The sequence below is a fragment of the Mandrillus leucophaeus genome, unplaced genomic scaffold (genome assembly GCF_000951045.1).
Source record: "Mandrillus leucophaeus isolate KB7577 unplaced genomic scaffold, Mleu.le_1.0 Scaffold1498, whole genome shotgun sequence".
NCBI classification, from domain to species: Eukaryota; Metazoa; Chordata; class Mammalia; order Primates; family Cercopithecidae; genus Mandrillus; species Mandrillus leucophaeus.
In genome coordinates this window covers 112,403-134,845 of record NW_012101474.1, presented here as the reverse complement: position 1 = coordinate 134,845, position 22,443 = coordinate 112,403, and the positions used below count along the sequence as shown (strand labels likewise).

The 22,443-nt window shown below is 44.3% G+C and overlaps 1 protein-coding gene across 1 annotated transcript; it reads left to right on the top strand.

Moving 5' to 3' along the window:
* The first annotated feature begins 5,406 nt into the window (after positions 1-5,406).
* On the top strand, positions 5,407-21,062 carry SMIM20 (small integral membrane protein 20). Its single transcript, XM_011974859.1, has 4 exons — positions 5,407-5,936; positions 6,045-6,281; positions 19,565-19,621; positions 20,407-21,062. Exons 1-4 carry the CDS (start codon positions 5,783-5,785, stop codon positions 20,442-20,444), a joined length of 486 nt encoding a protein of 161 aa, XP_011830249.1. The 5' UTR covers positions 5,407-5,782; the 3' UTR covers positions 20,445-21,062.
* The last annotated feature ends 1,381 nt before the right edge of the window (positions 21,063-22,443 follow it).

Sequence of the window (22,443 nt, the reverse complement as noted above, 5' to 3'; positions counted from 1 at the left end):
GGTGCCTGTAGTCCTGGCTACTCAGGACACTGAGGAACAAGAATTGCTTGAGCCCGGGAGGCAGAGGATGCGGGTGAGTCAAGATCTCACCACTGCACTCTAGCCTGGGCAACAGTGTGAGACTCTTGTTTCCAAAAAAAAAGAAAAAAAAAAGATATATATATAATTATCATTTGCCTCCCCAACTAGAATATATGCTCCATGATAGCAAAGACTGTATAATGCTTAGAAGAGTTCCTGGCATATAGTGAGTGCTCCACAAAAATGGTAGAAAATAGTGAATGAATAAATGAATCCCAGGCAGTCGCAGGGCTTGAGGTATCTTGTTACTTCTCAGCAGGAGGAGTTTGTGGATCTTCATTTTAATTCTCCTCCAGTGTTCTCTGCTTCCTGTATTCCCAGGCAATTCCCACCCCATCTACTCGCTAAGAGCTTTCTTCTCACAGCTCCTGCTGACTCATAACCACGGCTTACTCACAGCTCCCCTCGAGCTGCTACTGTGTTTCTTTGTGCATCTGACCACCGTCTGTTCCTTTGGCTGACCTCCTGATTCTCCCTGGTTTTCCAGTTGAAGTTCCAGAAACAGAGAATCTGATTAGGTCAGCCCATTCTCCATTTAGGCAGAGGTTCTGACCTTTAACTCTGGTCTGGGTCAGACATCCACATAGCTCCATCAGCTGTGACCACAGGCACAGAGTACAGCAACCTAGATACAGAGAACCATTGTCTCACTCAGCAGAGGCGCATGGATGCAGTGGGTACCTTTAATGACCTGTTGACAATAACTTTAGGCTTCCGGTCAGGGCAGTGATGGACCAGATCTATGTCTTCAGAAGGTAATTTTAATCACCTTGTGTATTAGTCTGTTTTCACGCTGCTGATAAAGACATACCCAAGACTGGGCAATTTACAAAAGAAGGAGGTTTAATGAACTTACAGTTCCACATGGCTGGGGAGGCCTCACAATCATGGCAGAAGGTGAGGGGCACGTCTCACATGGCAGAAGACAAGAGAAGAGAACTTGTGCAGGGAAACACCCCTTTATAAAACCATCAGATCTCATGAGACTTATTCACTATCATGAGAACAGCATAGGAAAGACCCATCCCCAATTACCTCCCACCAGGTCCCTCCCACAACACACGAGAATTGTGGGAGCTACAATTCAAGATGAGATTTGGGTGGGGACACAGCCAAACCATATCACCCTGTGAATAAGACAGTTTACTGATGGAAGAGGACACACAAGACCAGTTAGGAAGCCATAGGAAGGGAGAGCTGATGAGGACTCAAGTCAAGCCAAGGTCAATGACAGTGAGGAAGAGTAGGAGCAAGTGGGCCTTGAACCTGAAGCTGTCCACCAGGCAAGTGATGCTGGAGTTCAGCAGAGCAAATAGTCTGGAAGTCATAAAGGCATGATTTAAAATTATGGGGTGCAGAGCATAGCAACAGATTAGCTGAGATGGACATTTGGGGAAATCTCTTACATGGAAAGAGTCAAACAAAGAAGAAAAACCTATATATACTTATATAGATGGGCAGAGACTCAGCAAGTCACAGAACCCCATAAAAACAGAGAAGCATTTTCCCCACTTACTTTCTTATTCTCAGCAACACTAGCCCAGAGGTTCTGCATGAGCTTCCACTCTGTTTCAAGCCCCAAGCTTCAAGTCTGTTTTTCTACAGCCAGGAACATTATTTCTTGGGAATCCACAACATTCTAAAAATACATTCGCTAGGCTGCAGTGCCACAATTAGTAAAGCTGCTGTCCCAGGAAACCCTCATCATCATTTTGCTTAGATCAGAGAGCGGATTAACTTTGATGTCTGTCTGAACCCTGTGCGATACACCACTGGCGGTCTGCTCCCTGCAAGCATTCAATCTTCACATCCAAGGGAAGAGGAGAAAGTGCTGGAGAGAAGCCCAACCCAATTCTTTCCCCAGTGATTGAGATGAAAATATGCACCCTAGGGCTGCCAACATATCTGACTTGCATCCTATCTCCCTACATCCCTGGAGCTCTCTCTCCCTTTGCACAAATACGTTCCCCCAAACTCAAACCTCCTTTGCCTTTCCCAAACATTAGCACAGTGACGAAGCCCCAAGTGCTTTCATCCATGCCATGTGTAGGAGGTAATTGTGTTAATTTCTGTATCTGTTAGCACTCCTGGTGGCATGCCACTGAAACTGACTCCAATTTAAGTCCAAAGGGAGTTTATTGAAAGCATGTGGGGTGGCCTGCAGAATATAATGAACACTCAAGAATCAGATTGCAAGGGGAAACAACCAGGGAAGCTCCAGGATTACAGGCAAGTGGGAGGTATACGACAATCACATCAGAACATTAGCAACGGAAGACAGCTACTGCAACAATGCTGTCCATCTTTGCATCACTATTTTCATGGTCCTTATTTCCGGGAGAAAAAGTACAATTGGACCAAATGATCCAGTTGGATCGTCCCCACACCCAGGCAACACAAGCTCCCTGACATCACAAAGCATTGTAGATTGGTGGTTAAGAGCAGTATCTGGAACTAGCCAGGCTGGGTTTGAATCCTGGCTCTGCCATTTACCAGCCACGTGACCAAGTCATTCTCAGTATGCCCCAGTTTCCCTCTCTGAACATGAGGATACCTATCCATAGGTATTGGTGAGCACTCAATGAGCAAACCTGTGATACTGACTACAGAGGGCAAGTGTTCTACTAATCTTGATGTTAGTATTGATTAGGAATACACAAGGCCCCTGAAACTGCAGTCCATCCAAAAAGGCCAAGATGAGAGGTCATTCTCCAAAAGACATCAGGAGCTTTTATTAAGGGAAACTGGGTGGCCAAAAAGCAATTACAATCCTTTGCTACATCTTATCCCTCCACCAGACTGTGGACACCACGAGGACAATAGATTCTGCTGTTTTCCTCACAGTTGTGTTCGCCAGCACCTGAAAAGTGTCTGGTATGTTGTGCCTGGCTCAATGAACCACTATTGAATTCACAAATATTGAATGATTCCTTCTGTGTTCCCAATCAACTAGTCCAATGTTTTGCGTGGGAGTAGGCACACAGTAAGTATTTGCTGATTTAACTGATAGGTCAGTGGGAAAAGAAAAACTGAAGGAGTGTGGTTTTCTCAGAAATGGGGAAAACATTGGAATCAAAGAGATGAGCTTGCATTTGGCAGGACTTGGTGGCAAGTAAGTAATAGGTAACTGTTTTCTGGTGTGTTGATGTCAATTATCTATATGAATGATCTAGACAACCTAATCATTTCTGCTGGTCAACTAACACCTTTAGATCAGCATCAAGGAGATGAGAGAAACCATGAGTCACTTGGCACATCACCTTGGAGAGGGAGAAGCTCATCTGCCCCAATGGACTTGTCTCTGTCTTAGAGGCACTCCCGGTACCTCACCAGGATGCCCTATTCTCCTGGCAACCCTCCTTACTGGCTTGCAGGTGCCTGTGAGCAGGGCTTGGCTGGCCATCCTGCCAAGCTTGCTCATGGAGACAGCAAGATCTCATGGAGGAGTATATCAGGTCAGACATCACAAGAGCTAAGACCTCGGACAATGCTGTGTGACCTCAGGAGAGTTCTGGTCTCTGGCTGTCAGTGACCAGATCTATAAAATAGAGTAATCCTTGCCTTGCAGCTCAGGGAGGTGTTATCCAAGTGGAGTCACATCCTCAGAGATTTCATCTGGAACTCCTTCTGTTGTAAAAGACAGAACCCAACTCAAACTGGCTTCAGAGAAAGGGGGACCCTATTGCTCATGTTACTGAGCAGTCTAGGAGTAGATCTTCTTTGAGATACAGCTGGCGCAAATCAACATTAGCATCTGATTTCTCCCCATCTCTCAGCCCTCCTTCTGCTGTACTGACTTCCTTTTCAGTCCCTAAATGATGGCCCCCAGTAGCTCGAGTCTCATTTGCTCAAGTTCAAATCCAACTTTCCAACAGCTGGGATAGACTATGGTTGGCTCAGCTTCAGTCACGTGGCCAGGAGGATGCAACTACATTGGGTGTTCAGGACTGATTCCCAATCAGTACTAACCTCAAGACTGAGTCCTGGGTGCCAACCAATCCCTGTGATAAGGAAGCTTGGTCAGGCCCTTATGCTTAACTCTCAGAGCTGGGAAGAAGTAGGATGAGGATGGGGAGCCCTAGCTTATCTCATGGACTAAGAGTGGGAAAAAAGTGGGTCCCAGAAAGATATTTGGGGTACTATTCACAGAAAAAAGGGAAGTGGCCACTGGGCTGATACAATGTAGATACCCACTACACCTGGGTATTTTCTTTCTTTTTTTTCTTTTGCAACAGAGTCTCACTGTCACCCAGGCTGGAGTGCAGTGGTAGGATCTCGGCTCACTGCAAGCTCCACCTTCCAGGTTCCAGTTATTCTCCTGCCTCAGCCTCCCAGGTAGCTGGGCCTACAGGCATGTGCCACCACACCTGGCTAATTTTTTTGTATTTTTAGTAGAGACGGGGTTTCACCATGTTGGCCAGGCTAGTCTCGAACTCCTGACCTCATGATCCACCCACCTCGGCCTCCCAAAATGCTGGGATTACAGGCGTGAGCCACTGTCCCCCGCCCTCACCTGGGTATTTTCTATCGTGTGATATAAAGCCGGTGTCACAGGTTCCCTCTGTGTTATGAAGTCTTCTGTCCTCACCCTAACAAGCTCCTGGAAGTGCCCGAGGAGCAGCTGCCACACTGCAGTCATCTGTCTTCCTCCTCTGAATTTCTGTAGCCCACAGGACCATAACACGTGTCGGCAGCAGGCCATGTCGGTCATTAGTTATCTTCTTATGGATATGTTCTCTCTCTTCATCTATGTGACAGGATCCTGGAGAGCAGCGGTCACATCTTATTCATCTTCGTGTCCCCTTAGCACTCTGCCTGGTGTTCGGGGCATGGCAGATAGTCCATGAATCTGGGGAGAGATTGGATAACTGATTTACATGCTTCTGGAGCCACAGAGGTAGACGGTAGCTTGGTGCAACTACAAGATTACAAAGACAGAGGAAACCTGTCCTCTCCAAGCTATTTTGAAACGCTTGTAGATCTGTCGTGGCCTAAATAATGCTGCTAGGGTCAAGATAGATATCCTCTTTGCTCCTCAGGCCCAGCTGCTGGCATGATTCCTGCTTATAAAGGCGTGGAGGCCCAAGGAATCTGGGTCTCAGCTGCGCAGTCTCCCTGTGCAAGTCACAGTCAGGCACAGCCCACCTGTAAGGGCAGTGAGGTGCAGAGGGCAGAGGATGGCAACTTGAGGAAGAGGAAACAGGTATCTGTCCTCAGTGGCCCCCACCCAGACAGTATGGCAGTGCTCCGTGGCCCCATGGATGGAACCAGACGCTGGCTCTCTGCCTTGGCCAAGGCATCCCAGCACAGGCAACAGGGAGAGAGGATGGGATGGAAAAAGAGAGTAGCTGGGATGCTGAAACAACGTTCCTCCTAGGCTAGTCTTGGTGCAGAAGCCCCGGGGCTCCGGTTTTAGAATCCCCCAGCAGGCCCTCTCGGGCCAGAGATTTGCCCCTTTGTCACTCATACGTACAAACCTCCCTCAAGAAGGACGAGTGAGTCGTCCAAAGCCGCGCAGCGGAGCCGCGGTTCCCTCTCCTGTAAACTAAGCCGACTGATACAAGGATTAATTGCGCAAGCGACAGAGAGCATCCGGCGCACCGCGGACAGTCGCTAAATAAGAAATTAATGGGGGATGGACGAGAAAGGTGGCTGGTTAAGAAGGGGATGGTAAAGGAGGTCTGGAGGGTGCTGGGTGGAGATGCTGAAGGAGGAACCGGGCCGAAGGAAGGAAAGCAGACAGAACAGGGCCCGCAGGAATCGAGCGCAGCAAAACAGCTCCAACCTCAAACCAACGCCAGCACCTGGCCAGCACAGCACGGAAGCCCGGGGAAGGTGGAGGGCGGGGTCCGAGGCTCCGCCTGTGACCCCACCCCTTTCATGGCCCCGCCCCTTCCAGTCATGAGGCCCCGCCTCTGAGTCCACCCCTTCCTCGCTCCCCGCTTCGCCCCTCCTCCTCGTCCCTCCCCCAAGGCCCGGAAGCGAAAGCCTCTCATCCTCTTCCCAGCGGGGTCACGGGCCGGCTGTCGGTAGCCAGGTTTCCGAGAGTGCGGGGCGGTCGGCGGGTCAGGGCAGCCCGGGGCGCAACGCCATGTCCCGGAACCTGCGCACCGCGCTCATTTTCGGCGGCTTCGTCTCCCTGATCGGCGCCGCCTTCTATCCCATCTACTTCCGACCCCTAATGAGATTGGAAGACTACAGTGAGTGATCTCTGACCCCGTGCGGTGACCTGACCCCCCCCCACACACCTCCCCCTCCGTCAGCTCCACGTGGTGCCGTGGAAAGAACTTGGCTCGAGGGTTAGGGAGAGCCAGGTTCGAATCCTGCCATGTGCAGCTTTGTGACCGTGGACAAGTTGCTCAACCTCTGGGACCCTCAGTATCCTCATCTGTGAATATTAATAGCTACATCATCTATAGTAAAGTGCCGAGCCTCCTGTGAGACTCAGGTGGTCATGTATATGAAAGCAGTCCTCTCATAAGTCAACGCTAAGTACTAGTTCCTATTTACAGTTAAAATTCACTGCATGCCTATTATACGTCAGGTTAGGCATATGTTGGATCGTTTCATTTGCACAAGCTCACCTTGAAGTGTGTATGTAAAGCATACCCATTTTACAAATAAGGGAACTGAGGCTCAGAGGTTTTATAACGTTCCCAAGGTCACACAGCAAGTAACAAGGCAAATATATCCTACCCCAGGCCTCTGTCCGGAGTCTTCTTGGAGCATTTAGGCTGGAAATGGTGACTGGGGGAGCCAGATGGAACCCTGATCCTCCTGAGCAGAAAGGTGCTTTTACTGCACTTCATTTCCACTCCCAAAGATGTTTTTTGAGCGGGACTGTTTCAAACCCAAATGTTAACCTGGGGCTTTTAGTTTTTTCTCTTCTTTTTCCTCAAATTGTTTTTCCGATTCTGCTGGTTTCCTTCGTTTTAAGCCGGTTGCTCACATGGTAATGGTGAATATCCTGGGAGTAATTTTCCTTCTTAATCATTCCAGTCCTATCATTCTAAAAGCCAAACTCTTCTTCCTTGAGACCTATATCTCAGCAAGGATTAGCACTTTCATACATCTGAAACCATCTGTCAGAGAGAAAATATTAGGCATTAGAGGCTCATTTTTGTTCACCAGGAAACTCGAATCGTCTTGAAGATGGAAGAGGGCCAACCCTGCCCTTTGGGAATATTAACGGACACTGAAAGCTTGGCGAATTGAAGGCGAAAGCTCCGTGTAAACGTTCTGCCCATTGCAAATGTTACAGCAGTCGGTTTCTGGAGGCAGAGCGTTTTAAGTGCCCACTCAGATTTCCTTGTAGCTTCTTCTCATTAGCCAAGACTGAAATGGCCACTGTGTTCTGCCTTCCAGCTTATCTGCATGCACCATGTGTGGGAGTAAGGTGGGCTGTGTGATGCCCTGCGGGATCTGTTGCCACCATCCTTCTTCACCGGACGCCTGCCCCAGCGATTATATTAAGGCCACTAGAACTTGGGACAAAGGGTCTGCTTTGCATCCCATTGGAAAAGTCAGTTCTGCAAACTAGAGCTGTTGGTTCTTATCTAGGAGTGATTTTGTCTCTCAGGATATTTGGCTCAATCTGGAGACATTTTTGCCTGTCACAACTTGGGATGGGGGTGTCGAGTGTTGCTACTGGTTTCTTGTGGATAGACGCCAGGGATACTGCTAAACTTTTTGCAGTGCATACAAGACAGACCCCCATGACAAAGAATTACCCAGCTTAAAATTCGAGTGGTGCCTTGGTTGAGAAACCCTGCTTGAGGTGAGATGGTCAAGATGTGGGCGTGTACTGTGTATCCTAGTAACAGTCTTTTAGGGACACTCCAGAATCTGGTTGTCTGAATGTCTTGAGACAGACAAATCAGGTGATGTTCATCTGTGGGTGAACATTTAGTGAATGTAACTATAATATCTGCATGTTTAACTGGAAGGCAGTCTGTGCCTTCCCGCTTTTCTGGTCCTTTTTTTTTTTTTTTCTTTTTTTCCGCTGTCACCCAGGGTGGAGTGCAGTGGCCTCATTTCAGCGCACTGCGGTCTCCGCCTCCCAGGTTCAAGCAGTTCTCCTGCTTCAGCCTCCTGAGTACCTGAAGTTACAGGCGCCCACCACCATGCCCAACTAATTTTTGTATTTTTTAGTAGAGATGGGGTTTGGCCATGTTGGCCAGGCTGGTCTTGAACTCCTGACCTCAGGTGATCCACCTGCCTTGGCCTCCCTAAGTGTTGGGATTATAGGTGTGAGCCACCATGCCCAGCCTCTGGTTCCATTTTGATGAATTTGGCCAACTCTGTTCTGGGGATCTTAACTGATTCTTTTTTCTGAGACAGAGTCTTGCTCTGTCGCCCAGGCTGGAGTGCAGTGGCATGATCTTGGCTCGCTGCAACCTCTGCCTCCCGGGTTCAAGCAATTCTTGTGCCTCAGCCTCCCAAGTAGCTGGGAATCAGGTGTGCACCACCAGTCCTGGCTGATTTTTGTATTTTTAGTAGAGACAGGGTTCTGCTATGTTTGCCAGATTGGTCTTAAGTGCTTCACCTCAAGCGATCTTCCTGCCTCAGCCTCCCAAAGTGGTAGTGTTACAAACTGACTGCTGTAACATTTGTAATGGGCAGAGTGTTTACACAGAGTTTTTGCCTTCAGTGCCGGCAACTGATTCTTTTAAACAGGTAAATATTGCTGAACAGGTAATATTTGTGGGAAGTTTACTGTATGTTTGGCACTCTTGTAAGCACTTCCTATGTATTAACCCATTTAGTGTTGATAACAGCCCTTTGTGGCAGCTGCTATATGATCATCATCCCCATTTTATATGTGGATAAACTGAGGTGCGAAACAGTTAAATTACTTGCACAAGGACCCACGGCTGCTGAGTCACAGATCTGGGACTTGAATTAGTATCCTTAATCCCTAAACCAAGACAGCGTACTGCTTGTCTAAGGGGGCAAGAAAAGGCAGTAGGGGAGATGAGTGTCTACATAGCCTAGTAGATGAATGACCCTCATCTAAGTTACTTCAGCTCTCTGAGCCCTGCCTGTTTCCTCATCTGTAGCAGTGTAGTTCACTGGATTGAATTTACAGGGTTTGGGGTGAATTAAATGAGGTAACAGGTGTGGAACACCTAGTATAGTCTTATATTAGACATTTCATTAAAATGTTTACAAAATAATGAGCCACAAGGGCAGGAATGTGAGACATGGAGATTTTAGCAGGTGGATAGGCCTGGAGCTGGCTGACCTCGCAGTAAACTGGGGTGAGGTGTTCATTATCAGGTCACGGAAACCCACTGTGTGGTCGGAGCTTCAGCTCATTCCAACACATTCAACTAGCATTTATTTAGCATCTCACTCTCTTTTTTAGAAGAAACCTGGATTCTGGCAATCGCTAGCTACCTGGCACTGTACTGGGTGTGGGCTGCACCTAACCAAACAACATGGTCAGTCACTTCCTTCTATCGTGCTCTTCCCACCCTTGTCCTGTCCACCTCGCTGCACCCATTCCTGGGACTGAGCTGCTTCCATTGTGCCCCACCTACTGCCCATTCTCTACCTAGCAGCCACAATGGTCTTTTCTGGTGACTTTTGGTTGCTGGTCTCTATCTTATTTGCATTTGTGGTCAGAGAACGTGGACTATATGATTTTGATTCTCTGACACTGGTCAAGATTTGCTTTGGGGCCTGGTACAGGTCAGTTTTTGTAAATATTGCCTGTGTGCTTGGAATGGTGGCTATTGTTGGGTACAGAGTTCTGTGTCTGTGTATGTTAATTACAGATCAAGCTTCTTAATTCTTTTTGTATTTGGAGGTCCTGCGGCCATGTTATTAGGTGCGTACAAGCTAGAATATTCTGGATAATTTTTTCTAAGTATTATTATATAAGAATTCTCTTTATTTCCACTGTTCTTCCCCATCTCTATTTTATCTGATTTTATTGTGCTACCGGATTCCTTTCTTTTTTTGTGTTTTTTTTTTATTTTTGAGACGGAGTTTTGCTGTTGATGCCCAGGCTGGAGGCAGGCTGGAGGCTGGAGTGCAATGGCGCAATCTTAGCTCACTGCAACCTCCGCTTCCCAGGTTCTAGTAATTCTCCTGCCTCAGCCTCCCGAGTAGCTGGGATTACAGGCGCCCACCACCACACCTGGCTATTTTTTGTATTTTTTAGTAGAGACGGGATCTCACCATGTTGGCCAGGCTGGTCTCGAACTCCTAACCTCAGTTGATCCACCCACCTCAGCCTCCCAAAGTGCTGGGATTACAGGCGTGAGCCATTGTGCTCAGCCCAGATTTCTTCTAATATTTTCCTGGCTTATCTGTTTCTCTCCTCATATATGCAGCCTTTGTCCTTATGTGAATATCTTAGAACTAACATAAACTAGATATTTTAATCTGACCCGTTAATCTCTTTTAACTATTAGATTTGATTAATTTTAATTTATTCTATTTACTGACATGTTTGCATTTATTTTTCTCACCTTATTTTGTGTTTTCTTTTTTTTTTTGAGAGAGAGAGAGAGAGAGAGAGTCTTGCTCTGTCACCAGGTTGTACTGCAGTGGCAAGATCTTGGCTCACTGCAACCTGTGCCTCCTAGGTTCAAGCAGTTCTTCTGCCTCAGCCTCCCAAATAACTGGGATTACAGGCGCGTGCTGCCACACCCAGCTATTTTTTTTTTTTTTCCTATATTTTAGTAGAGATGGGGTTTCATCATGTTGCCCAGGCTGGTCTCAAACTCCTGAGCTCAGGCAATCCGGCGGCCTCAGCCTCCCAAAGTTTAGAATTACAGGCATGAGCCACTGCTCCCAACCTTCTCTTCTATTTCTATGCTTCCTTTTTTCTTCTTTTCTGCCTCAAGCCTTCTTTATTCTTCTCTTCCCTCTACTAGTTTGAAAGTTTTAAATTCTATTTGTATTCCTTTGTAATTAAAGTTTAGAGTTAGCCAGTATCTTTACCCTTGAACAATACAAAGTCCTTATAATGCCTTAGCCTTTGTCCCATGCACCTTTCATAATATATTTGTCCTGCCTGGTGCCTATCACTCAGCAAATCAGTTAACACCAGGACTACTGTATCTGGTCACTGACTGTTTATCTTCACCTGCGTTCTTTACCTACCGACCCTTCTTACATCTCACTCCTTTCTAGCTTCAGTTTTCTTCCTTCTGACATACATCTGTTACTACTTCTTTGGTAAGAATTTGTAACTGGGAAACTCTGTTTTTGTCTGTTGGAAAATGTATAGAACTGCAGGTCTTCTGCTGTGGTTTTTGAAAAGTTTGTTATCACATCATCCACATTTGATCATCTCACTTGCTTAATTACAGTGCTCCAATAACCCTTTGGTGTCTTGGAAGTCCAGCCAGCGGAGGGTTATTGAAGTATAGTTATGTGCTGCATCATATTTTGGCCTGCGATAGACCACGTGTATGACAGTGGTCCCAAAAGATTATCATGGTGCTGAAAAATTCCTGTCGCCCAGTGATGCCCTGATGATCCCGACCCTGTGTGGACCTACGCTAATATATGTGTTGTATCTTAGTTTCTCATACAAAAGTTTAAAAAGGAAAAAATAATAATAATTTTAAAATAGAAAGATGCCTATAGAATAAAGATATATAAAGAAAGAAAATATTTTCGTACAACTATACATGTTTGTGTTTTAAACTAAATATTATTATGAGAGTCAAAAAGATTTAAAAATTAAAAAGTTTACAAAGTAAAAAAGTTAGCTAAGGTTCATTTATTACTGAAGAAAGAAATTAAAAATATATATATAGTATAGCCTAAGTGTGCAGTGTTTATAGAGTCTGCAGTAGTATACAGTAATGTCCTAGGCCTTCACATTCGCTCACCACTCATTCACTCACTCACCCACCCAGAGCAACTCCCAGTCCTGCAAACTTTATTCATGGTAAATATCCTTTATGGGAATACTATTTGGAAAATATACAGTGTTTTTACTGTACCTTTTCTAGTTTAGCTATGTTTAGATATATAAATCCTTACCGTGTTTACAGTTGCCTGCAGTATTCAGTACAGTACCATGCTGTACAGGTTTGTAGCCTAGGAACAATAGGCTGTATCACATAGCCTGGGTGTGTAGTAGGCTACGCTGTCTAGTTTTGTGCAAGTACATTCTGTGATGGTCGCACAACAATGAAATCCCCTAAGGATGCATTTCTCAGAATGTACTCACACAGTTGAGCAACACAGGACTGTAAGTTATTAAGAGCAGTGATCATATTCACTCTTTACAGGCATCACTCGAATTGATTATATGTGAACTAGAAGCTGGAAGGGTCAAATCTGGGGACAGGAAGGCCAGGTACAGGAAGGCTGTATTTCCTGTGACCTCAGGGAGAGGTGACTGTACCCTAAACCAGAGTGGTGGCTATGGAAGTGGAGAGAAGTGACTGCATTTGGGAGCTACATTTAAGAAGTAAACTGGTGGGTGTGGTGGCTCACATCTGTAATCCCAGCAGTGTGGGAGGCTGAGGCAGGAGGATCGCTTGAGCCCAGGAGTTCAAACCAACCTGGGCAACAGAGCGCAACTCTGTCTCATTTAAAAAACAGAAAAGAAGGAAACTCTACAGGGGTTTGTGGCTGATTAGCTACGGGGCAAAGAAGGAGAATGGCACCCAGTGTTCTGGCTCCAGCAGCTGAGGAGATGGAGATGCTGGTCATTAGCAAGAAGGAATTGGTTTTAGGGGTGAAAAGACAAGTTAGTTTGCTTTTGGGCATTTAGGTAGCTTTTGAGGTTGAGGTAGCTGATGTGCTCTTGGAGATTTCCCATGGACAGTGGGCTATACCGATCTGGGGCTGAGACTCTGGATGCGAGCTGCAGCTGGAGATGGAGCATCATCAGTATGTGGCTGGGAATCAGGTCTCTGCAGTAGGTAAGGGTTCCCAGGCAGCGTTCAGAGATTTTAAGGGGCAAGCTGGCCCGGGACAGTGTGCTGGGGAACACCAGTGTCAGAAGGGCTGAAGCACAGGCGGTCAGAGGAGGAGAAAGGCCCACTAAGGAGACTGAGGAGGAGTGGCTAGACAGGTTTCAAACCAGGAGAGGCGTCAGTCACAAGCCCCATAAAGACAGCTCTTCATGAAAAGGGAGTGTGGTCAGCAGGGTTAGGCTGCTTAGAGACAGTAAAAGAGGTAAGTGAAAATATCTATTATATTTAACACAAAGAGGTTAAAAGTGATTGGTTATATTGTTAAACATGCTTTCAGTGGTTTGGAAGTAGGCAGAAGGCAGGTTGCAGTGGATTGAAGAGTAAATAGTGTATTAAGTTGACTATTTATAGATGTTTGGCTGTATGGAGAGGAGAATGGCAAAGTTTCCAGCAGGTCACAGGGTCTGGAAAAAGTTTTGTTTTAGTTTTGGCTGGAAGAGATGGAGGGCCAAGAAAGTCTTAGACAGAGAAAGCTGCTAGAGAGAGAAGACAGTCCACAGAGTGGGAGGTGGCATAGGATCCTGAGCTCAGGTAGAGGAAAGAACTGTGGACCAAAGGCAGGGCACCTCTTCCACCAGCTCAGGAGGAAGGATGGCGTGGATGCTGCCATTTCTAGGTTTTATGTTGGCAAGTTATGGGCACTTCCAGGTGATGGCGTCTATTCCCTTTCTGACACAGGAAGTCAGGTCATTTATGAGTAAGAGGCACTAACTCTAGGCCATCCTCTCCCTCCTTGGAGCACTGTCTTCCCTGGGCGTCTCCACTGTGGAAGGTCCTCCTGGGTTTGCTCTTTTGCTCCTGCCTTTCAGCCACTCCTGTTAGCCTTTCTTGTTAGGCCTTCTGTCCTGACTGTCCTTCATACATTTCACACCCCAGGATTCTGAGACTACTGGGCAGAAGCCCATCAATTCTTGGATGGACAGGGCAGAAGCCTAGTCCCTGAGAACTGGGTTACTCGTAAAAGCAAGACTTAGGGCCGGCAACTGGCAAGGCAGTCCATGTAGAGCCAAGTGTCAGATCGGTTCGGGCCCTTCATCTCTGCCAGCATGGGTATGGGGACAGGTACGTTCCAGGGTCTCTGCTGGAACAAGCATACAGGCAGCAGAAAAGAAGGGGAAGCCTGCTTAGGTGAAACAAAGCCAAGGAGGTCTTCCGTGGTTGCAGAGCAGGCAGCCACTATCACCAGACTGCCTTATTGGATTTCATTTTGGCATTCAGCATGATCTTCAGCTCTTTTGTTAACTCAGCAAGGCTTTCCTGAGTGTTCTGTGGAGTACAAGGTCAGTTCTGTACATGATACCTCAAGTACTGACATGAGCGCTGGGCAGATGATGGCATCAGTGGGTCAGTGACCCAAAACCAGAAGTCTGGGTACGGTTCTGCTGTACTTCTGGAGGGAGTCCCAGACGCTGTTTAGCTTTCACCGTGTTGGCATAGTGCGTTTGGTCTGCAGAGGTCACAGTCAGGGAAGAGTACAGATGGCTAATCTGTCTTTGTTTCCTAGAACTAGACAGTGACCCTGAATATGGCCTTTTACAAATAGCATGCATTTGAGGCCAGCCTGTGAAATTAGACAGAATAAGATATTTTCTGTGATCTTGTTCATTTGAAATTTTAATTGGATGTTCAGAAGCATAAAATCATAGGGTTTTGCCAGAAGGGGTTTGAGCTCATTTCCATCCCCTCATTTAGTGACTTGTCCAAGGTTACTCAGCACATTAGTTGCTGGGGGGACACTAGACCCTAACTCCCTTGACCTTGCCTGTACTTAATGCCCTGCCTCACGATGCCTTGAGACAGTGAAGAATGTTCAACAGCCAGCCAAGTGAAAGGCCACAGGGGAGAGCTATGAGGCCTCAGTGCTGCTGCTTCTCGGTCCTGCTGATTTCTGCTGCACCTTGCTGCCCCGGCCCGAAAGGATGCTCTGCCTAGGCAGCACAGGGTACTAGAAATCACCGGATGCAGAAAGAATACTTACCTTGTAAGAACATTTTCCTTATGACATGCCAGGTACTTAGAATATGCTTTTCAGTCCTTTCCCCATATAATTGAATGAAATGCACAGGCTGACCTGATCTTATTTTCTAACTGGCGTTACACAGTTCCCTGGATTCAAGCAGGCTCCGGTGAGGAAACAGACTTGTTGACACTGTTGGGAGGAGTGCAGTGCTTCAAGTGCCCACTTGGTCCCCTTCAGCCAACTGGGTCCCACTTGCTGCTGTGGTCATTTGGTTTCCCCCTCAGTCCCAGGTTCTTTCTCGTCACACTTGCTTCTGCGGTCATATGGCTTCCCCTGGGCCCCTGGTTCCCACTCGCCACCAGTGAACCTCCAGTTCTGGAACCCCAGAGGCAGATGGTGTCTGTGTCTAGGTACCAGCAGCAACTATGGCTGCCCTGAAAACTTTTGAAAACAATTTTATATTTGCTACTTTTTAAAAGATCGCTTCTTTGAAATAATCACCATGGAAGAGTCAAAATGGTGTTGGACTTCCCTATGCGTGTTGTACAGTTATGTGGTTTTTGTTAGTTAAAAAAGAAACTCAAACTTGGGGAGGCTGAGGCGGCAGAATCACTTGAACCTGGGAGGCAGACGTTGCAGTGAGCCGAGATCACGCCACTGTACTCCAGCCTGGGTGACAGGGCAAGACTCCGTCTCAAAATAAATAAATAAATAAATAAAAGAATCTCAAACTGACGAAAGATCCAAGAACAGTGCAGTAAATTCCTATATTGTCCTTCACCTTGATTTACCAGTTGTTAACATTTTGCCACATTTGCTTTCTCCCCCATATATAACATATATAGATATATACAGATACAGTTCTATTTCTATATATTATAATTATTACCGTTATTTTGCTGAACCATTTGAGAGTAGGTTGAAGACGTTGGGAGCTTTCATTCCTAAACACTTCAGCCTGCATTTCTGGAGAACGAGGACATTCTCTTACATAATCACAATACGGTTTTCCAATCTAGGAAATTTAACATGGATGCAGTGCTGTTACAGTTTGAGCATTTCTAATCTGAAAACGGAAAATGCCCCAAAATCTGAAATTTTTTGAGCTCCAAAATGACACAAGTAGAAAATTCCACACATAAGTACTTAACATAAATTTAGTTTCATGCACAAAATTATTAAAAACGTTGTATAAAATTATCTTCAGTCTATGTATATAAGATGTATATGAAACAAACGAATTTAATGTTTAGACTTGGATCCCATCCCCAAGATACCTTGTTATATATATATGCAAATATTCCAAAATCTGAAAAAAATCCTAAATCCAAACCAATTCTGTTCCCAACCAATTTCAGATAAGGGAATATATTCAACTTGTATGGAATATACAGCCCACGTTCAAATTTTGCCATTTGTCACAATTCAAATTGTGAGTTGCTTTTATTTTATTTTATTTATTTCATTTATTTATTTTTCTTTTTTGAGACAGAGTTTTGCTCTTTCACCCAGGTGGGAGTGCAGTGGCGCGATCTCAGCTCACTGCAACAGCCGCCCCCCAGGTTCAAGTGATTCTCCTGCCTCAGCCTCCCAAGTAGCTGGGATTGTGGGCACCTGCCACCATGCCTGGCTAATTTTTGTATTTTTAGTAGAGATAGGGTTTCGTTATGTTTGCTAGGCTGGGCTGGGCTTGAACTCTTGACCTCAGGTGATCCGCCCGCCTCAGCCTCCTAAAGTGCTAGGATTACAGGTGTGAGCCACTGCGCCCTGTGGAATTGCTTTTATTTTAACTATTTATTGGCAGGAGGAAATGGGGAGGTAGGTTCCCAAGGTCATACACTGCACCAGCTTTCATTTGCTTTTTTATTTTAGGTTTCTATCTGCTGATCCTCCACTAGAGCACCCTCAACCAGTAATCCTGAGACTGCTGAGGGAGTTGGGGCTCGGGTATCCTGCAGTAGTTGCATTATTGTGAATGTTCAAGTAACAAGTCACACAGTCAATATATTTCCCGGTGTGGACATTTGATATAAGGATATGTTTTTGTTTTCAAAGACTTAAACATTATTAGGTAGATTCTTTTACTACCGTACAAAAAAAAATCAGCCAGTCTGCATGTATTACTAGTTTTAATATTACACTTTGGCCCCTGGACTAGAGATAACGTCCTCAATTAAAATTACAAATCACACCACTGCCTTAGCACCAGGGGGCAGAGTCGGGCTTGCTGAGACTCTGGAGTGGGGAGTTTTTTTACCCAGTGTGCCATAGTTGGGTTTAAATCATTTCTCTCCTGATAGAAATGTACTCACTAGTGAAGTTGGTAATACGTTTATCCTGATTTGTTTACATAGTTAAACCCCTGACTTCTGCCATTACCCTTTTCCTGAGGTTTATATACATTTGCTGTTTTCCAAAGATAGGGAAATAGAAACTTACTGTCAACCTCAATCAAGATGCACTGCTGAATTGTGAGGGACTAGTTTCCGTTTTCCTTTTAGCGTATTCTGCATTCACAAATAAAGTGTCTTTGTGTTATATCATGAATTTACATAAGACTGCTTTGGCCTTAGAGTATTTATAAAACATTAATGGATTAAAGAACCAGGGGATGTAGATAGGACGCTAATACCTGGTTATCATTTGGTAGGAACTGGCTCAGCAAAGTGGTTTAAATTTCCTGACCAAGCCAAACTACAGAGGTGGTTGCATTAGGACAAGGATTATAAAGAGATTATGGTCTATTTAAAATAAATCTTCAGCCTTGCTTCAGCCTCATTAGCAATTAGCAAGAAAGTATGAAGACAGGGATTTCTTTCTCTGCACTTGGTTCTTCATTGCATCATAAGAGGTTAGAACACAATTAGGCATTCTGTCCTTGCCACCAAAAGTCAGCTTCCTTTGATGCTTGGCAGTCTGCCAGCTTCTTTTGCTTTGCAGTACCTGCCTCTGGAGAACGTGTTTGGTACACCAGGATGTCTGATTTTATTAAATCTCTAAGTCTAAAATGCTTTCTGATAATTATTTTTTAAAACTCAAATCTAAAAAAAAAAAAAACTCAAATCTTCCCTCTTCCATAGTATCAGAAAATAGACCTTTTAGTTATAGAAAATTATTTCTATTTTTGTTCCTAGCAAGGCTGATGACTGTGGGCTTTTACATGTTGGCATCTTCCAAGAGCATGTTCAAGACATCCATGCTTTGAGACTTACATATCTATAGGGTGGTGGGGCTCAGTTCTACAATGATTTAATGTCTTCAGAAATGAGGACACCTTTTGTGTTGAGTTATTTCAGAAAGTCTAACATTTTAGAGGCTCCATAATATCCACTCTAGATGGAAGAAATCTTGTGATATATCTTGAGAGAATCTTGGTTGCCATTTACCCGCTCTTTTTCAGAGAGGAACAGTGAAACCATCAGGCCACTTGTTGCCTGTAATAGGCCTGAGTATCCTATGTGTTCTCTCCATCCCCCTTAGACTTGGATATCAGGATTCCCATAATCCCCGTTGTCCAGTGTTTTATTTGCCACAGCAAAACTTAGTATTGATAAAACTATCAGGTCGGTCATTTAGGATTGACTTTCTGTCTGTCACATGACTACAGAAGCAAGTTCAATGAATATTAGATTTGGCCAAACCCTGTTTCTTGTACCTTTATGTTTGTGTAACTTTATGAGAATTCAGAGGCCAGAGTAAAGAAAATGGCCTGATACTAAATAAGAACTAAATGTGGATTTAAAGAAATAATCAGCCTGATTAAAACAAAGGTCCGATTACGACATTTCGTTACTATAATTTAGTTGTAAACGTCCTTCAGCTCTAAGACTTTCTCCTGAAAAACTGCCATTTGTTTGTCAAGAGACTTAAAATAATAACTCTTTGTTTTCACAGACCTTGGGTTTATTCTAAACCACTTAGAAAGACGTGTCAGAGTGCTTCAAGCCCACAGATATGAAATGCCCAATTTCTCTTGGCCCTTGCCTGTTGGACATCTCCAAAGAGACGGGCTTAGTTGCTGTCGCTACAGTGCGCTTACTAATTGGCACAGCACCTGCAATCAATTAGGGAAGCTTCAATTATCCAAACCAAAGCCACCCACCCAAAGATTAATTTTCTGCTCTATTTCCTATCAAAAACATAGCATATTTAGCTCTGAGTCTAGTCCTTCAGTGGAGTGCATTTTAGACATATAAACTACATCGTTTTCTTCATTGTACTTGTTGCTCCAATTCAGCAGCTTTTCCCTCGTGATATCACACCCACCAGTTCTTTCAAAATTGTTCTTTTTTTGTTGTTGTTTTCTTGTCTTTCCAAAATGCTGAGATCACAGAGAAAAGATGTTAGTTGGGGAGCTTTTCTTTTGAAGTATGGATTCCTTTATTCTTTTGAAAATACCCAATCTCTTTTGCATTATAGGCTCTAACTTCCACAACCTACAAGCTCTGCATAATAGCATATCTGAATTTAACAGCACTCCTAAATACTGTTTTCTAATTGTCCCATGTAAATACAAAGATGTCTCTCTCCCAGCCCCACTTCTAAAGAATGATGTTTCTCTCGTGTTTCTCAGAGAGGGAGCAAGCCATAAATCGGGCTGGAATTGTTCAAGAGGATGTGCAGCCACCAGGTAAACTGAAAAAAAAAAAAAATCAAAACCATATCTCATTTGTACTACTGTGTTGTGTGGTTAGTGTGCATTTGCCTTGGCATGGAGAGTAGGAAAATGCCTTTTAGCTTAGAGACAAGATTGTGATTTTGCTATTTATTTCTCAACGGTTGCCATTTATAGATGCCACCCAAGACTTCATTCTAATATTTCACTCCAGAATACTTTTTGCATGTTTGCCAGGTTCCTCTTTTCCATTTTATAAGTGGGCATAAAAATGTTAACAAGTGCACGATTAGATATGAGACACGAATAGCTGTTTGGCCGACTTATTTACCAAGCACCTATTTAAACACTCCCCTCATGGGAAAATAGTGTTTACTTGTCAGCTATTTGAATTGATGTGGGGTTCTGCTTTGCACAAGGGCTAAAAAGCTTCCTTTATGACTGAATGGTTAGTTCCTTTAAGAGGATGCAAGTTAGCCAGGAATGAGAGGTTTCTCATTTATTAACCAAACCTCTTATAATCTGTGGCAACATTCTTTTTTATTTGTTTATTTTTAACTAGGCCAGATGTAGGTCTTCCTATTATGGGGTACAATTCCTGAGCCATTTAAAAGTCCCTTATGGCTGCCATGGCTTCCTGGCCATTTAATGGCAGGGTTCCGGCAGCCTGCTCGCACCATCTCAAACTACACTGTAAATTGCACAGCTCAATTCTGATGTCGTTTTGTTTGTTTGGGGTGGAGGAAAGTGGAATGACATTTAAAAATGAATCCTGTTTTTGTTCCTGTGTCTTTCCATAGGGTTAAAAGTGTGGTCTGATCCATTTGGCAGGAAATGAGAAGGCTGTCACCAGCTCTGATTAAGAAAGGAGATTTCTTCATGCTTTCAATTCTGCATGGGGTACAGTCAGTCACCTCACCAGAGAATGACGGCTGGAGAAGAAAACTCCATAATCCCATAAATAAGAGTGTTTGTAACAAAAGACTGTGCACAAGGATTAATATTTCCCTTCTTAAGTATCAAAAGAACTCTGGAACAAATTATACCATTAGGAAGGTTTTCGTGATTCAGTTGATTTTCCAAAAATGAAGCTGTCTCACCCAGCTGGGTTTGGAGCAATCTGCTTATTATTCTGTCGTTACCACTTACTCAAGCGAGCTGTGATATGAATACAAGCAACCAGTGGGCTCGGGAAGGTCCGGGTCTATTTTGCCATCTTCCAGATAAGAGATTTCAGTAAAAAACTGCCATGCTGAGCTGCCTTATAGAGCTCTTTGAAAATGTTCAAGTGGATAAAGCTCTTTGAGGACAAGGTACTTCGTGCACCTCATGCTGAAGATTGCACCATGTTGGAAAATAAATATGAAGCAAGTCAAACTAGATGCATACACTTGTGTAGAAATCAATAATCAATTAATAGAAGTGAAAAAATAAACATTAAAATGATTTATTTCTACTTTGCAGTGGTGTCTTTTTGTAAATCGTCTTTCGTAAAGCAGTTAAATTATAGTGCCGAGAAGTACAGTTTGACTAGATTATATTTGCCTAGATATCTGTGTGCGATTCATCTCTTTGTACTCAGGTAAACATTTTAGAGGCAAATAACAAGTTTGTTAAGACAAATATTATTGAATGGTGATTCTCTACCAGGTTCCTCACTAGGTGCTGCAAAGATGAAGGTGAGAAGACAGGTTGAGTATCCCTTATCCAGAAAAGCTTGGGAAAAGAAGTGTTTTGGACTTGAGATTTTCTTGGATTTTGGAATATTTGCATATATATGATGAGACATTTTGAGGATGGCACCCGAGTCTACATGAAATTTATTTATGTTTCATATACTTTATACACATAGCCTGAAGGCAATTTGATACAATATTTTAAAATAATTTTGTGCGTGAAGCAAACTTTTGACTAAAACCATCACATGAGGTCAGGTGTGGAATTTCCCACTTGTGTTATGTTGGTGCTCAAAAAGTTTCAGATTTTGGAGCATTTCAGATTCCAGATTAGGAATGCTCAACCTGTCTTCTTTCCCTTCCTCCCTCCCTCCCTCTTTCCTTCCTTCCCTCCCTCCCTTTCCTTCCTTCCCTCCCTCCCTTTCCTTCCTTCCTTCTTCCTTTGCTCTGTCTAGCCTCTTACTAGATGATATGCTTCTGAAGTGGCACACTTTTTCATTTTTATATTGGAATGTCTTGCATATTACTGTAGGCTGTCTATGAACTGCCTGATGACATAATTTTATTATTGTGAACCTGGAATTTTCTTGACAGACAGCTGGCCCAATTATGTAATTACTGTCAAGAAGACATAAGGTTGATAGTTCTAAAACCAAAGTCAACATTTTTGGTAGGCATTCTCTAACATTTAATTGACTTATAGTTCACAATCCAGTAAAAGAAGTTGACTCATGAGTGGTACATTTGACCACTTCTTTTTTTTTTTTTTTTTTGGAAAGGGCACCAGGAAGTTATATAACTTAAAGTCAAACATTCTGTGTGAGCATGATTGAGATTTCTTTATGACCGAAGCGAGCATGTGGTACCATCTGCTTTGGAAGATGTCCAGGCTAAAATGACTGTGTCTGAGTTCTGTAGAGAAGAACTATGGGGACTCGATTGACTGTCTTGGATGGAACAGACCCAGATTTATCTCCTGAGTGGAGTCTTTGTCCCGGGCCTGTTCCTGCCCTCAGCTCACCTCTTTACAGAGATAAAGGGGCTATCTGTCCTGCTCAGTTGCCTTGACATTTATAAAAGGATCACTCTTCATGTTGCCAGAGATGTTAACTTCAGACTCTCTGCTGTCCACACGTGACAGAGGCCAAGTTGTAAGAGATG